General features: G+C 46.7%; 1 protein-coding gene across 1 annotated transcript in view; it reads left to right on the top strand.

Annotated features, from left to right (window-relative positions):
• Positions 1 to 14,693, top strand: part of Cryl1 (crystallin lambda 1) — a 111,483-nt gene that overhangs the window by 22,909 nt on the left and 73,881 nt on the right. Inside the window, exon 3 of the mRNA XM_055616822.1 lies at positions 4,720 to 4,846. Coding sequence (XP_055472797.1) covers positions 4,720 to 4,846 — 127 coding nt within the window. The remainder of the gene's footprint in view (positions 1 to 4,719; positions 4,847 to 14,693) is intronic.

The following is a 14,693-nucleotide window of genomic DNA, read 5'->3' as shown; positions in this document are numbered from 1 at the left end:
AAGGGGTCTGTCTAATCTCCAGGCAAAACAAGTGCAGGGCGCCTTGAGGTGACCGGGAATAGAGCTCCCCTGATCTCTTACCTGGAAGGACTGATTGTAAGAGCATGTGAGGGGGTAGGGGAGACAGAAAGAAGTCTCTGCAGGTGTGTCACCGTGGCGGCAACAGGGGACACCCGGGCTGCACTGTCAGTGGCTGCTCTGGTAACACACTGCAGTTCCTAGCTGTCCCAAAGCCCACCATCCCATGCCTCCAGCACTGGCTCTCTTGTGCTGCTCCTGTCCCGACTGTGTCTAGTGAGGAGGTTTCATTGCAGACTGCTCAGGTGCCTTTTGGCACAGGCTCCCTTGGGATGATCAGCCTGGAAGATCTATATTTGGGTCAAGTCCCAGCTTATCCCTGACCATGGCTGCTCAAAGGACCCAGCATGGCATGTCTGTTGGTGACTGTTACGGTTTGAATATGGACTGGCTTCCACAGGCTCATGTTTTGAATACTTAACCCCTGCTGGTGGCACTATTTTGTGAAGTTTAGGAAGCTCTAAGAAAGCAAGGCTTAGCTGGAGGAGGTAGGTTACTGTGTTGGTGTACTCTTTTTTTTTTTTTTTTAAGATTTATTTATATTATGTATACAATGTTCTGTCTGCATGTATGCCTGCATGCCAGAAGAGGGTGCCTGAGCTGATTATAGATGGCTGTGAGCTACCATGTGGTTTCTGGGAATTGAATTCAGGACCTCTGGAAGAACAGCCAGTGCTCTTAACCTCTGAGCCATCTTTCCAGGCTGTTGCATACTTTTAAAAAACTTTTATTTACATTTTTTTGTACCTCTTTCTCCCTATTCCAACCCAATCCCTTCCAACACCCCAACACCAGGTAGGAGAGAGAAAGGGTTAGTGGGAGAGGGGACACAGTTCTCTTAGCTGCTTCCTGCTGGTTAGGGTCCTCGGGTTCCGTGGAGCCAGTGCAGTCCTCATTTCTGGAGATCTCCAACATCTTGTCTCACTGCAACAACAGCAGTAGGAGCTGAAGAGGGGGAAGCAGCAGCAGCCTTGTTCTTTCTCGGAGCCACCACACTCTCTGGGCTCTGGCATTTATTCTGTTTCCAGAGTCCTCAGAGTTAAATTATCTGCAGCCGGCAAAGAGCTCTTCTCAGAGCCCACATGAGGCAATTAGTCTGCTGTTGTGCACTGTCTGAATCAGTCCCACATCCCACACCTGGAATGAAAACAAAAACATGTTTATATCCACAGCATTACTGGGGTGAGTGGGAGTTTCTCTGGGCACACAGGCATATGTTTACATATGCACAAACACATAGACATATACAAACAGGTACACACTGTCTCAGGGTTTCTATTGCTGTGAAGAGACTCCACGACAACAGCAGCTCTTATAAAGGAAAACATTTAATTGGGGCTGGCTTACAGTTCAGAGGTTCCGTCCATTATCACGGTGGGAAGTGTGGCAGCGCGCAGGCAGACACGGTGCTAGAGAGGTAGCTGAGAGTTCTCCATCCTGAGCTTCAAGCAGCAGGAGACTGTGTGCCACACTAGGCCAAGCTTGAGCACCGGAGACCTTTAGACCACTCCCACAGTGACACGCTTCTTCCAATAAGGCCACACCTCCTGATTGTGCCACTCTCTCTGACCAAGTAGTCAAACGCATGGGTCTGTGGGGCCATTCCTACCAAACCACCACATACACAAACACATATGCAGGGGTCTTTGGTGCCACCACGGCCGCAGGAGGCAAGAAGGCAGGTCGGTTTAAGATGACGGAGTATCCAGTGTTGGTTCGAGCTTCAGGAGTCTGACCCCAAGCAGTTTATTGTAGGCCTGTTTAGGCACAGCACAACTTAGTGAAAAGTTTCCTGGTGATGATTAACTCAATCCGGTGTGCACAATAAAGCACAAAGTGAGCTAAAGATCGGATGTGACGACAGAGACTCCCTTTCATAAAGATTGGTTGTATAGACTGACTGTGGAAGACACATTTATGAGAATGGGTCTGGGGGGGGGGACCCGGTGTTGTTTCAGTGCTACACATACACACAAACACACACACACACACACACACACACACACACACATCCTGAGACAGGGTTTCACTGGATAGCTTTGGCTGGCCTCCAATTGACAGAGGTCTGCCTGCCTCTGCCTCTGGAGCCCTGTGTTCTAAGTGCCAGCCCAGCACCCTGGGTCTGGAGGGGAGCAGCATTCGTAAGGAAGGATGAATGTGCACATTCCCCTCTCATTCTTTGTGTGTGGGTACCTCAGATCTTTAGGTGGTGGGCAGGGACAGCAGTGTGCCAAGTAAATCCTGCCAGACGGGACTTGTAAAAATGAGACAATTGTCACAGGAGGAAAGGTAAGGAAGTGTGTTCTTGTGCACTGCAGCTGAAGAGAGAGGAGGCTGGGTGCCGGCTGAGGTGCCTTACACTGTGAGCTGTGATCCGGGCTGTTGAGGTGTTATCTTCAGGGTGTCCTGGAGATCAGGAGGGCCCCACGCATGCCAAGTGGCTCCCTGTTGGTGGAAGAGCATGCCTGTTGCTGTTTTGCCAACACCACAGCTTTGACGTAGGTCTGGCCATTCACCTGTGTGATGCGGAGGACTCCCATCCTGAGCTGCACCGCTTTCTGACGCCATCTGACAGGGTGAGCCCACTGCCGGAGGCTTCCTCCGGACCATACAGGGAACACTGGAGCCCTGTGTGAGCTTTGTCTGCCACAGATGGCTCTTGCATCCTGAGTCCCCTCACTTTCGCCGACCTGGCCTGATCCCCAGCAGTGTGCCCTGCTGGCTTGGGGCTGAGGGACATCAGTGGCTCAAAGATAAAAACAACAACAACAACAACAACAAAAAACGTGGCAGGAAGAGAAGTGCCACAACCTGTTGAAAGAAGGATGGTGGTTATCAGAGGCCAGTGAGGAGGGCAAGGAAGGACAGGGGCCGGTTGGGCAGTGGGGACCAAGGTTGAGTAAGTGTCTCGTGTGCTACACAGAGTGCATCTTTCAAACACCTGGAAGAGATTTTGAGTGTTTGCAGCCTGTGAGACGGATGTGTGCTGTGGTTTGACCATGGTAGACAGTGTGTGCCCGCATCTGAAGATCACGTGGTGCTCTGTGAACGTGCACCATTTTGATGCATTTGCCTTTCAGAAGGTAAAAACTACGATGTGAAATGGATTAAAAGGCGTCTGACTCGCTGGTAAACACAAATCTGCAGTATAGTTTGGGGGGCACAGGTGCTGCCTGGGCAGCTGGGTGTGGTCACGTGTCCGGTGTGCCTGCTCGGGGTTTTATGTAGGCAGTGCTGGCCACAGAGTTTGTGTATACATGACAACGTGGCTCCCCATTCACAGAGCAGGAACCCCGTGTGACCGCACGGGTCGCACAGCCTGAAGCTACCCCCCTACCCAAACCCTCTTTCTTTCTTTGGCAGTGTTTTACTAGGTGGGCCAGTCTGGTTTCACACACCCACCATCCTCCTGCCTCAGCCTTCCACGTGGTGGGGTTATAGATTCACTATGCCTGCCCAAGATAACACTTTCAACTAACTCTTCCACGCCAGGGGGCTGAGCCAGGAATGAGAATGAACCGACGGCTATACCCATACCCCACCGCTGAGTTAGCTTCACTGTTTGTTTTTTAAATTTAATTACGAATTTCACAGTGTGGTAAAATACGTCTCACAAAATCTGTCCTCTCACTGTGTTAAGTGCAGTTCATGCGTGCGGCCCGGCCAGTGTGGCCACCTCCCGTCTGCAGGAGCTCTTCATCCTCTGGAGCAGAAACTCTGCACTCAGCCCCCCCACTCAGCTCTGGGAACCAGCACCCCGCTTTCTCTTCCTAGTGGGCTGCTTTTGGTACCGTATCCATGTGTGATCTGTCTTTTTGTGATTGGCTTATTTCACTTGGCGTGAATATTTAAGATCAACTGCATACTGTGTGCCAGGCTTTCTGCCCTTTTAAAGGTTCAATGTATTCCTTTTGGCTGGAAGGCATTTTCTCTATCCACCTCTGTTGTATGTCTATACTCCATCTTAGCTGTCTCTGACCCTTCCACAGTGAGCTCACATGTTCTATACATAGCTGTACAGAGCATCCTTAAGATTGTATTTTGGGGCCTGAGGAGACACTTAAGTTTATATAAAGTTTCTGTCAGGTAAACCATGAGGACTTGAGTTCAGATCTCATGTGAAGATCCTGGCGTGGGGTGCCGGGAATCCCTAGGGCTTGATGGCAGACAGCCTAGCTGAATCAGTGGGTCTCAGGCCCCAGTAACGACCCTGTCTCAAAAACAAAGGGAATGGCTCCCGAGGAATAGAATCCAAGGCTGACCTCTGGACCCCACACACACTGCATGCGTGTACATGAATACCTCTGCCCCTCCATTCACCCACATATGCACAAACACCCCCTCCCCAAACACACACACACAAGGGCTGTTTTCAGTTCTTCTGATTGTTACGTAGAAGCTGCTGGATCATGTTGTGTGCCTCTGTCGTTAAGGTTTTGAGGAGTCTTCACGCTGACTCCCATACCTGTGGCACCCTCCCTCCTTCCCTCCCTCCCTCTCCCTTCCTTCCCCCCTCCCTTCTTTTTTGATAGCAGTGCCCAAAAGGTGTGAGGCTGTATTTCCTGTGACTCTGGATCTGCCCATCTTTGTCCTTACATTTGTTTTTAGTGGCCACAGCGACTGTTCTCTGCCTCTTTGCAGGAAGGAGATGACATTGCTGGAGCAGTCGGGTTCTCTCAAAGGCTCCTTGAGCGCTGAGCAGCAGCTGTTGCTCATCAGTGGCTGCGGCAACCTAGCAGAAGCAGTAGAGGGCGCCATGCACATTCAGGTGAGTCAAAGCCGGGCCTCACAGGTCAGGTTTAGCATTTGGAAGCGAGAGGCAAGATGCAACCGGGGAAGATGTGCACTTTTTTTTTTGTACCTTCAAGGTCAGAATTTTGTTTTGTGTGACAGGAAACAGGGTCATCAAAACATCCCTTGTTCAACTGCTCACCAAACTATTATGACTGTGTCTTAAGAGTTGTTAGAATATTGAGGAAGAATGTAGGGATTTTGGACTGGTAACACTGTTTTATTTTGTTCTGTTGCTTGGAACTTGCTATGTAGGGCAGGCTGTCCTCAGACTCACCGTTCTGTCTCAGGAGTGGGGAGATTAAAGGTGAGGGCACCAGGTCTGGCTTTCACACAGTCTTAAATGGACACATTGTTGCTCTAGTAAGTAGAAAGTTGGAGGAAGTCACCTAAAAGAAAATCTTTCATTGGCATCTAGAGTTTTAGGTAACTTAACTGAAAGGGAAGGTGGGGAAGAATTCCCCTAGACACTGTTTGCTCTCCATTTGCCTGGAGAATGGCAGTGGTTGCTTGAGGCAGAGCCCGGCCTCTAGGGGCTGGGACTGAAGCCTCCCCACCCACTGTCCCCACTGCTCAGGTGCCCACCCTGCAGGCAGTCCCTGCCCCTGTCTTAAATGCAACTGTCACTTTGCACTGTAAGCTTGGGATGCATTGCCTAAAACTCAAAGGCTATTTCTGATACTCCCCAGTGTTGGTGTGCTAAAGGGAAACTCTGAGGACGTGGAGAAGCCAGAGAAGCCAGAGAGGCCGTGTGTGTTTTGAGTGTGGACCTTGTTCCAGGAGGCTGGCTCCTTGTCTCTGTGGCTCTGAGTTCTCCACTCCCTTTACCAAACATGTGGCTGAGTAGAGGAGAGAACTGTTCTCAGTTCCCCTCTTTCTAGAATACAGCAGTCCCATGGACCAATGGTTTCAGTTACCTGTGGTCAAGAAGGGTCAAAATATGATTGGTTCAATGGCGAAGATAGCACAGTCACATGACACTTTTTCACTGTATTGTTCTATGCTTCTTCGCTGTTCATTATTGCTGTTAGTCCCTCACTTGATGAATTGACCTTTCTCGTATACCTGCATGTTTAGGAAAGACAATATGAGTAGTGTTTGGGACCCTCTGTGGTTTGGGCACCCACAGGGTGTCTTGGGATATCCCCCAGTAGATTTTGGGGGATTGTTTCCTCTCCCTTTCCTTCTTCCTCCCCAACTGTGCCCCCATACCTTCCTTTTTGAGACAAAGTCTGTGTAGCTCGGGCTGACCTGAAACTTGCCAAGTAGCTCAGGATGGCTTTGAACTTGCAGCAGTCCTTAGTGTCCTGAATGCTGGGATTACAGGCACAGGCACCACACTCAGCTGCCTGTTCATCTCCGTCTCTTGGCTTGGAATAGGCTATATGAAATGCAGGGCCCTGCGAGGGGCAGAGGGTGTCTGGGAGCTGGCAGACGTCCTGTTTCCACAGTAGCTCCTCAGGCTTGCATCTGGAGGGCACAGAAGCCATCTAGGTCTGGTCTTTGTGCTTCAGCTTCTTCCTGTGAGTTTAACTTTGAGGCAAGTGTGTACTTCATATCCTGGGCTTGCCAGGGGGAGGCAGAACAGTTCAGACAGTGGCAAAGACAGGAGGGAACCGCCTTTTCAGAACAAACTCAAGTCGGACAGGCCTGCAGACAGTCTTCGAAGTGGCTGGGAGGCTTTGATATTAACTTCTGAGCTCCACTCTTCCTAATTTGCATGAGGGTGCTCAGCTCACTCTAGAGTGGTGTGAGGATTTCCATGTGAGTATCTCTCTAAAGTGACTCTCCTGGAAGGCAGGGCTGTACTCACCTTAAAACTCACCTCATTGGGGGTTGATTTGATGTAGTTACTGTCAAAATCCCAGGCTTCTCAGGAGCCTCATAAAAACAGTGTTTTCTTTGCATAGCAACTGTCTCCATCCTCCTTTGGCCTTTAAATACTCTCTCCATGACCTGTCACAGCCAACACAACAAATGTGCTGTGTGCTTACACTGTTCAGCTAAGGGGTGAGAGTAAGAACAGTCTGTATACACATGTGTGCACATTTTTCCCTTCATATTTTCAATCTGAAGCTTGTTGAATCCCTGGAACCAGCTAATACAGGAGCACAGCCACATCTCCATAAGTAGCAGAACTGCTATATTAGGATTATATATACATCTGATTTAGTTATAGAGTGTGATCTGAAATGAGGGTATGTGATGTAGCACTGTAATAGTTCCAGTTTCTATTTTCACGAAGCATTTTGGTGCTGGCTCCCACCTGGTATCTCTTACTTTCAGTGAATTATCACATCTTGGGTCTTTCTAGCCAGGTGCCCAGAGCACAGCATCTTTACTACTTCCGGGATGCGCATAAGTACAGCTTTTAATTCATCCATGAAATTTTAACCTCAGCCACACATGGTGGTGAGTGGTACTCCCTGCTCCTGAGAGCAGGAGGCAGGCGCCGCTCGAGGTAATGACTTATAGTGAGAACCCATAGTGAGTTCAAGGCCAGCCTGGACCCTGTGAGACCATCTCAGCCTTCCCCAAAACCTCCACCTTCCCCGAAATAGAGAGAAATAGAATTTGTCACATCTTCAGTTACCAATTCTCGGTCGATCATTGATGTTGTTCTCTTCTCTAGCAGGCCGCTTGCAGTTCGCAGTGAGGCAATGCCATGTTGCTCCCTTTGAAAGCTTATTTACATATATCCCAGTAGTATTGCACATAATGTCACACCCCAGGGATAATGAATATGTCTGTGCTCAAAAGCTTTCTTGCTATGTTTTCCATGCTGGCCTTGAATTTAGAGTTTTAGGTAACGCTCCGTGGCCTCAGCCTCCCGAGTGCAGGAGTACAACCAGGCCTGGGACTTTCTTTGACTTCTCTCTCCATTTTTGAAAAACAGTCTAGCAGATAATTACCATAGCCATCTAAAAAGCATATGTGGAGCTGGAGAAATGGCTTCGCAGTTAAGAGCACTTCTTGCTCTTTCAGAGAATCCAGATTCAGTTCCTAGCAACCACTTAGTGGCTCACAACCACTGGTAACTCCAGTTGTAGGAGACCAAACACACTCTTTAGACTTACATCCATCCATCCAAAAAAACTCTCATACACATAAAACAAACAAAAAAAAAATAAATGAAAAAATATTTTAAAAAACGAAAATCTTCAATAACATGAAGACATTGTAGTGGCTCGGATATAAAGTCAGTCCTTTAAGGGAAAATCTTAAGGGGACATAATGCTGTCGTATAAGGTCCTTGGCCTAGCAAATGCTTCATAAATGATAGTTATCTTATAGATTACATATTGTATAATTTGTGTACAATTTTTGACAACAAATAAATGGCGTGGAGCAAGAGATGGCTCTGGCTACGCAGCTGAGGCCATAACTAAGGTCTGCTCCTGTTTTCCAAGTAACGAGTGTGTTTATGCTGAGCTCTGTCTGTGACGTGGAACACCAGAGCTGGGAGAGGAGGGGAATGGAGCGGGGTGATTCAGACCCTACTAGGTTTAATTCCTGTAAGAGACTGCATTGGGAAACCATCTCCAGGAACTCAGAGACAGAGAGAATGGGTAGGGTTGGGGGGGTTCGAGGCAGAGGATTTGACAAGTGGAGTTTGGGGAGGGGAAGGGGGTCAGGGTTGGGACAGTATTCAAGAAGAGAGGAGCGGAAGAGATGATTGTGTATGTCCTGGGAGGTTAGTGTGACCGAGACAGGTGCAGTGGGGAGGAGAAAGTGCCAGAGGCAGGAGGTGATTCAGGGTGGTTTTTAAATGCCAGCTCAAGGCTTAGTTACTAACATTTCTAACATGCCAAGGGCAGTAATAATGCTGGGGCACTCAGTGTTTTCCTTCAGAAACAGAATTTGGGTCATAATTTATATCCTGAATAGAATCTTCCGAAAAGGATGGCCAAGAGAGGGAAACTAATCAGAAGGGAAGGTGGGAGGAAAATACATGGAAATCCCATTTGCCAGATGACTGATTTTCTTGGGCATGTTTGCGTAGGTTTTGTCTTTTCTTCTCTCTCTCTTTTCCTTCCTTCCTTGTTGGTATAATGTTCTTTTAGAACGTATACAATTTAAATACCCACAACACTTCCTTCTTTCCTTCCTTCCTTCTTTTTTTTTTCTTAATTTCTTTCTTTCCTTTCTTTCTGAAGATTGGTTCTTATCCTGTAGTCCATTCAGTTCAAGCTAGCCTGAAACTCACTATGTAGCCTAGGCTGACCCTGAACCCAAGGACATCCTCCTGCCTCAGCCTTCTGAGAGCACAAGCCACTACACTTGACTTGTAGTTTCTTTACACAGTAATTTAAAAAATTCTTATTTCCTTGTAGCATTGGATATCAACACCAGGGCATTGATACTGCTGAGTCTTCTACTCCTGAGCCACATTACATAAGTTCTCCATTGCTGAGCTACATCCCACGTCCTTGTTTAGACCAGGTCTTGCTCTGTAGTGAAGGCTGTGATCTTGAACTTGTGATCCTCCTTCCACCATGCCAGGCAAATGATAAACTTAGTAATCCAAAGTCTGTAATTAGTACCTGTCAATGTTTCAACTTCTGTTTACCAGGCAAACGAATGAACAAATGAATACCCCCCCCCCCCATAGAAAAACCAGTAATGCTGCGCTACATGTTTTAAAGAGTATGTTAATGTTTTTAATATCCGGGAATGTTAAATATACAACTTGGAGAAGGCTGGGTGTGGTGACTCCTATAATTGCACCATTTAAGAGGCAGAGGTAAGGGGACTGATGCAAACTTGAGGCCAGCAAGATCTCACTTCAGAAACAAACACTTATGTATATACTTACACACACACACATCTCAGCGAGAACTAAGTGTTTTCTTGGGTGCATTATCCTGAAACAAACCCACCTCTTGCTATTTTTAATTTCCTCAAGACGGTATCAAATAGAGGTGAAGTGTTTGGATGTAATTTTCTATCTATGAATGTCAGGAAAGCTGAAGCTTCAAAAACCCGTGGGTGCCTGTTCCCACGGCCTCACACGACTAGGAAACAGCTCTGTCACTGAGCTGCATCCACAAACCTCCAGGACGTTTCAGTTTTTGTTTCTATTTGGAGATGGGATGTAATGTGGCCCAGGCTGGCCTCAAACTGCTATGTAGCTGAGGCTGGCCTTGAACTCCTGGCCTTCCTGCCTCTGGCTTAGAAGCACTGGAGCCACAGGTATGTGTCACTAAGCCTACCCCTCTGGAACTGCCCCAGGAGGTGTGCCCATTCTCAGTTCCCACATCTCCCTTTTCCTTGGAGAAAACAGGTTGCTTGCAGGCTGTTTTCTTTTCTCAAATTTGTTATCCCAGGGAAATGTTCCAAAGCAAGAGGGAGAGATTAAGGATAAGAAGACAGGTCCAGGGAGTTTGCCTGCCAAAGCACCTCAACCAAAACCAGTCCCCGTTGTAGGATTTGCTTAGTCCCTGTTGCAAAGCCACATTGAGGTGTGTTTAATTCGTTCACAGCAGATAATCTTCTCCCCAAACCCCAGAGGGCAGGAGTGCGGGTGACAAGGTTTCCTAGCACTCTCGAAAGTCTGGGAGCCTCTAAGAAGGAAACCTGAATTTCTAGAACGTAGTGCAATTTTGAAATCAGATCCTGCCAGGCAAGAAAGTCTACTGTACGGGGAAATAAGCTGCTTCTAGAAGCCTGTCTGAGAGCGGCACCCTCAAGGGCACTAGGGCTCAGCAGTGGGAGCCGCCTTCAGCTGAGGGAGCACTCCTCCTGGGGATCAAGATGGCGGTGGGGGCCATGAGGCCGGCTTCTTAACTCAGGAAGTTGAAATGGAGCTTGCTTCTAGAGGCAAGGCAAGGCTGAAACCTAGATGCCCCAGTCACAGTTCTTGCAGATCCTGCAGATGAAGGGAGTTTGCGTCTGAGCCTCACCTTTCCTTTCAGCTTGGAAAACGCTGGTCTTACTTGGAGAGGACTTGAGACGCGGGCAGGCGTCAGTTACAGGAAGCTGCGCTCTTAAGTGGCAGCATGTTTGAAATGCCTGTGTTAGTTTAAAGAATAGCAGCTCACTGCACCTCTGCTCTTAGTCACCCAGGCTCACAAAGGCTCACACATGGTTGCAGCCGTGGGGAAGGGGTGGTTCAGGGAGCACAGGCCGCTGAGGGCTGAGGCGGCAGCGTTGAGCTGGCACAGGGGTGTGAACCAAGGCAGGAGTTCCGTGGCTCCTCTCTGGCATGTCCCTTTGAGACAGGCCTCACTAGGCATGCAACACCTGTTTCATATGTTAAAATATTTTTTAATATAGGTTTTAAAACAGGTTTTTGCTGTTTGTTTCATTGCCGCCTGGGGATTGAATCCTGTGTCTTGTGCCTACTAGGCAACCATTCTACTGCCGAATGTAGCTTTAGTTCTCTTACACTTTTAAGAAATAAAACTGCACTTACTAAGGTTGCATTTATATATTTGTCTGTTTGCTTTGTGACACGTAGCTCAAGCTGGCCTGGAACTATCTACGCAGCTACAGTTGGCCTTGAACTCCTGCATATCCTGCCTTCTCCTCCCAAGCGCTGGGACAAGAGGTGTGCCTTGTTGCACACAGGCAAGAGGTCATTTACATACCAGAAAGTGTGCTGGGCTCCGTGCTCAGTACCGTGTGCATGTGACAGATGCCTACACAGCCGGTCTGTGGTCCACACAGGCCCAAGGGGCTAGAACTTGCATTTAATCACTTGAGTTTGGCTGCGGGGAGGATAGTACAATTAGGTTGACTGTGTATTCCGCATCCGCGGACCCAGCCAGTCATAGGCAGGAAGGGTTTAGAAGAAAGCAGTGTGTGGACTGGTGAGGTGGCTCAGCAGGTGAAGGTGCCTGCGGCTTGCCACCAAGCCTGACAGCCTGGGCCCCACACGGTGGGGGGAGAGAACTGACTTCGGAAAGCTGTCCCCTGACCTCCACGTATACCGTGGTGTGCGCTCACACAGTGAGTAAATAAATGGAGTGAAAACACACCATCAGCTCACAACAGCAGCCTCTAACCCCAGCTCCACAGGCACCAAAGTCCGCTTCTCGCCTCCACCGGCACCGGCACACGTGTGGCATGCGTGTAGACAAACACACATGTGCACATAGTAAAAAATATAAATATATTAACTCCATCCCTGCCCCCCCCCCAAACAATGCAGTTGGGTGTGGTGACACACACACACACCTATGATCTTAGTATTCGTATAAGGGAGGGGGATTGCTGTTAGTTCCAGGCCAGCCTGGGGCACGTACTCCTAGCCAGTGAGAGGCCCTTGGTGACCGTGCATAAGTGCACCAGGACCTGTGTGCACGCTCCTCTGATCTACCCGCCCCTCCCCCACATTAAAAAATGAAAGACGCCCTCCCTCTGAGATTTTGACTGGAGTTTGAGTGACTGTAGATTAGTATGGAGAACTGGCTCATGACAAAATTGCACCTTGGGATCCATGTGCACGGAATGCCCCTTTATTTAGTTAGTGTTTAAAATTTTCTCTCATGTGCTTTTTAGATTTTAATACCAAATTTGTATGCATTCTGTCAGATATATTTTAAGTACTTAGTAATTTTAGTTCCATTTCTGTCAAAAATAACTTTTCCAGTTGTTCTGTTCATTAGCCGTATGTCACGGGTTTTGCTAAACTCATTCATTATCTCTTGCAGGGTTTTGGTGTTTTTTTAAAGTATTTTCTGATAAAACAGTCATATGTCTGGATAATTTTCTAATTGCTCTGATTTCCATTGATGAATTTTTTGGTGCTGACTAAGCCATCTCCTGTGGTATCTCTCAGGAGTGTACTGTCTGATACCCGTGTCGATTTATCTTGTTTTTTATTATGGAGAAAGAATTCTGGTAGTTATGACTAACTGTGATATTAGAGGGCCGTTTAAAGTTTATTTTGGTGCCTTTTATCGACTTGAGGAAATTCCCTATATTTCCAGTTTGTTGAGCATTGATAATGAATGGATGTTGAAATCTGAATTTTGTCAAATGCTGTTCTTTGTTCACTAAAATAAAGAACTGTGTGGGTTTCTCTGTAATCTGTTATTACTGTATCCACCCCCCTTCTCTTCCTAGAGAACAAACCCAGGGTCTTATGCTTATGGTGAATTTTATTGTATTATTTTAGAATAATGAATCAACCTTGCATGTCTAGAATACTTGGCTATGATGAATTACTCTTTTCATGTTTTCTTGGTGCATTAGGTTAACATCTACTTATTAATTTGTACATACCATTTATGTGTTTATACTGTGTGTGTGTATGTGTGTGTGTGTGTGTGTGTGTGTGTGTGTGTGTGTGCTTGTCTGTATGCACAAGCACACACAGTTCTTTTCTTGTATCGTGAGGTTCCAGGATTGACCTTCGGTAATCAGGCTTGGTAAGAAGTGCCTTTAGCTGTTGAGTTGTCTCATGGGCTGCAATTGGTTGATGATTATTATTAAAGATTCTTACATATGTCTTTATGAGGGATATTGGTGTGAAATTTTATTTCTTCATCTGTCTGTTGTCTTAGTATAACTCTGGGTTCATAAACTAAGCTAGAGAAAGCCTGTTCCTTCAATAGATCTGGAAATGATTTTATTTCTTTTTAAATGTCATGTACACTTCACTGATGAAACTACATAGTGGCTTGGTTGGTTGCGACTTTTCAGCAATGGTCTTGTTTTCCTTAGTACATGCAGGATATGGGTTATCTATGTCTGCTTGGATAACTTTAGAGGTTGTTGTCTCTTTGGACAACTTTGGAAGTCGTCTCGAGAATTTTTCCTATGTCATCCAAATTTTTGAATTTATGGGAATATGGTTATTAGTAATATTCTTATTTGCTATTTTAGAGTCTCAAATTTTTATTCATGTATTCTTCTCTATTGCCGAGATCCACAGTCAATGAAGTCTCTTTCCTTTTCTTAAGTGGCTTTATCAGCTTTATAAATATTTTCAAAGAACTAGTTTTGTGTTTTATTTATTTTTTTCTAGTTGATTTTCCCTAGGGTACACTGGTTTCTGCTGTCACCTTAATTTCCCACCTTTTGCTTGTTTTGTATTGGATTTTTCTTCCTTTTTATAAGTGCTTAAGTCATAAATGTAGAAAATTGGTAACTTGGATTGAGTCCTACATTTTCTCCTCCTTTTCCCTCTACTTTAATCTGTCTCTCTGTCTCCATCTCTCTCTCTGTCTCTATCTTTGTGTCTCTTTCTCCCTGTGATTTCTACCTCTTTTCAGCTTTGTTGGGGCCTCATTTCTGTAAAGTCTGGTGATGTGCTTGGCTGTGTCATTTATTGCTGTGTGCCCCATTACCTGGAAGGTGTGCTGTCTTACAGCAAACACACTTCATACTTTGCAAAGTGGCTCTGGCTCTGTTCTCTCTTGACATTGGTATTGGCTAGGGCTGCTGTTTCCCTAGGTTTAGTTGGAGCTGGGGCACCATTTTCACAACAAACCTCACACATCTGCCAAGTTGATGGGTGCATATTGCAGTCCCTCATCATGGATTCTTATAGATCCATGACTGTTTTCATGACAGAGTAGCACATGTCAAACACTGCAGTTTCCATGACTAAGTCTCAGAAGTCATGGGATCATTCCTCCCTCATTCTCTAGGTCACATAGACTAAAACCTATTCACCATGAACAGGGACTCTACAAAGCATGATTTCTGGAATCACCGGTTTCCATCTCAAAGACCAGCGGCCATACATCAAAAACAGGTTGCTCTTTGCCATTTTCACCCAACATTTTACTGCAGCATCTGTCTCTCTTCTAACATTTCTTGTCTGTTCATTTTATCATCGGAACATTTAGGATGCCGATCTTCACTTAAATTCC

This window comes from Psammomys obesus, unplaced genomic scaffold, assembly GCF_907164565.1.
Source record: "Psammomys obesus unplaced genomic scaffold, mPsaObe1.curated_primary_1811, whole genome shotgun sequence".
NCBI lineage: Eukaryota > Metazoa > Chordata > Mammalia > Rodentia > Muridae > Psammomys > Psammomys obesus.
The sequence above is the reverse complement of the archived record's forward strand: the minus strand, read 5'-3'. Positions and strand labels throughout refer to the sequence as shown.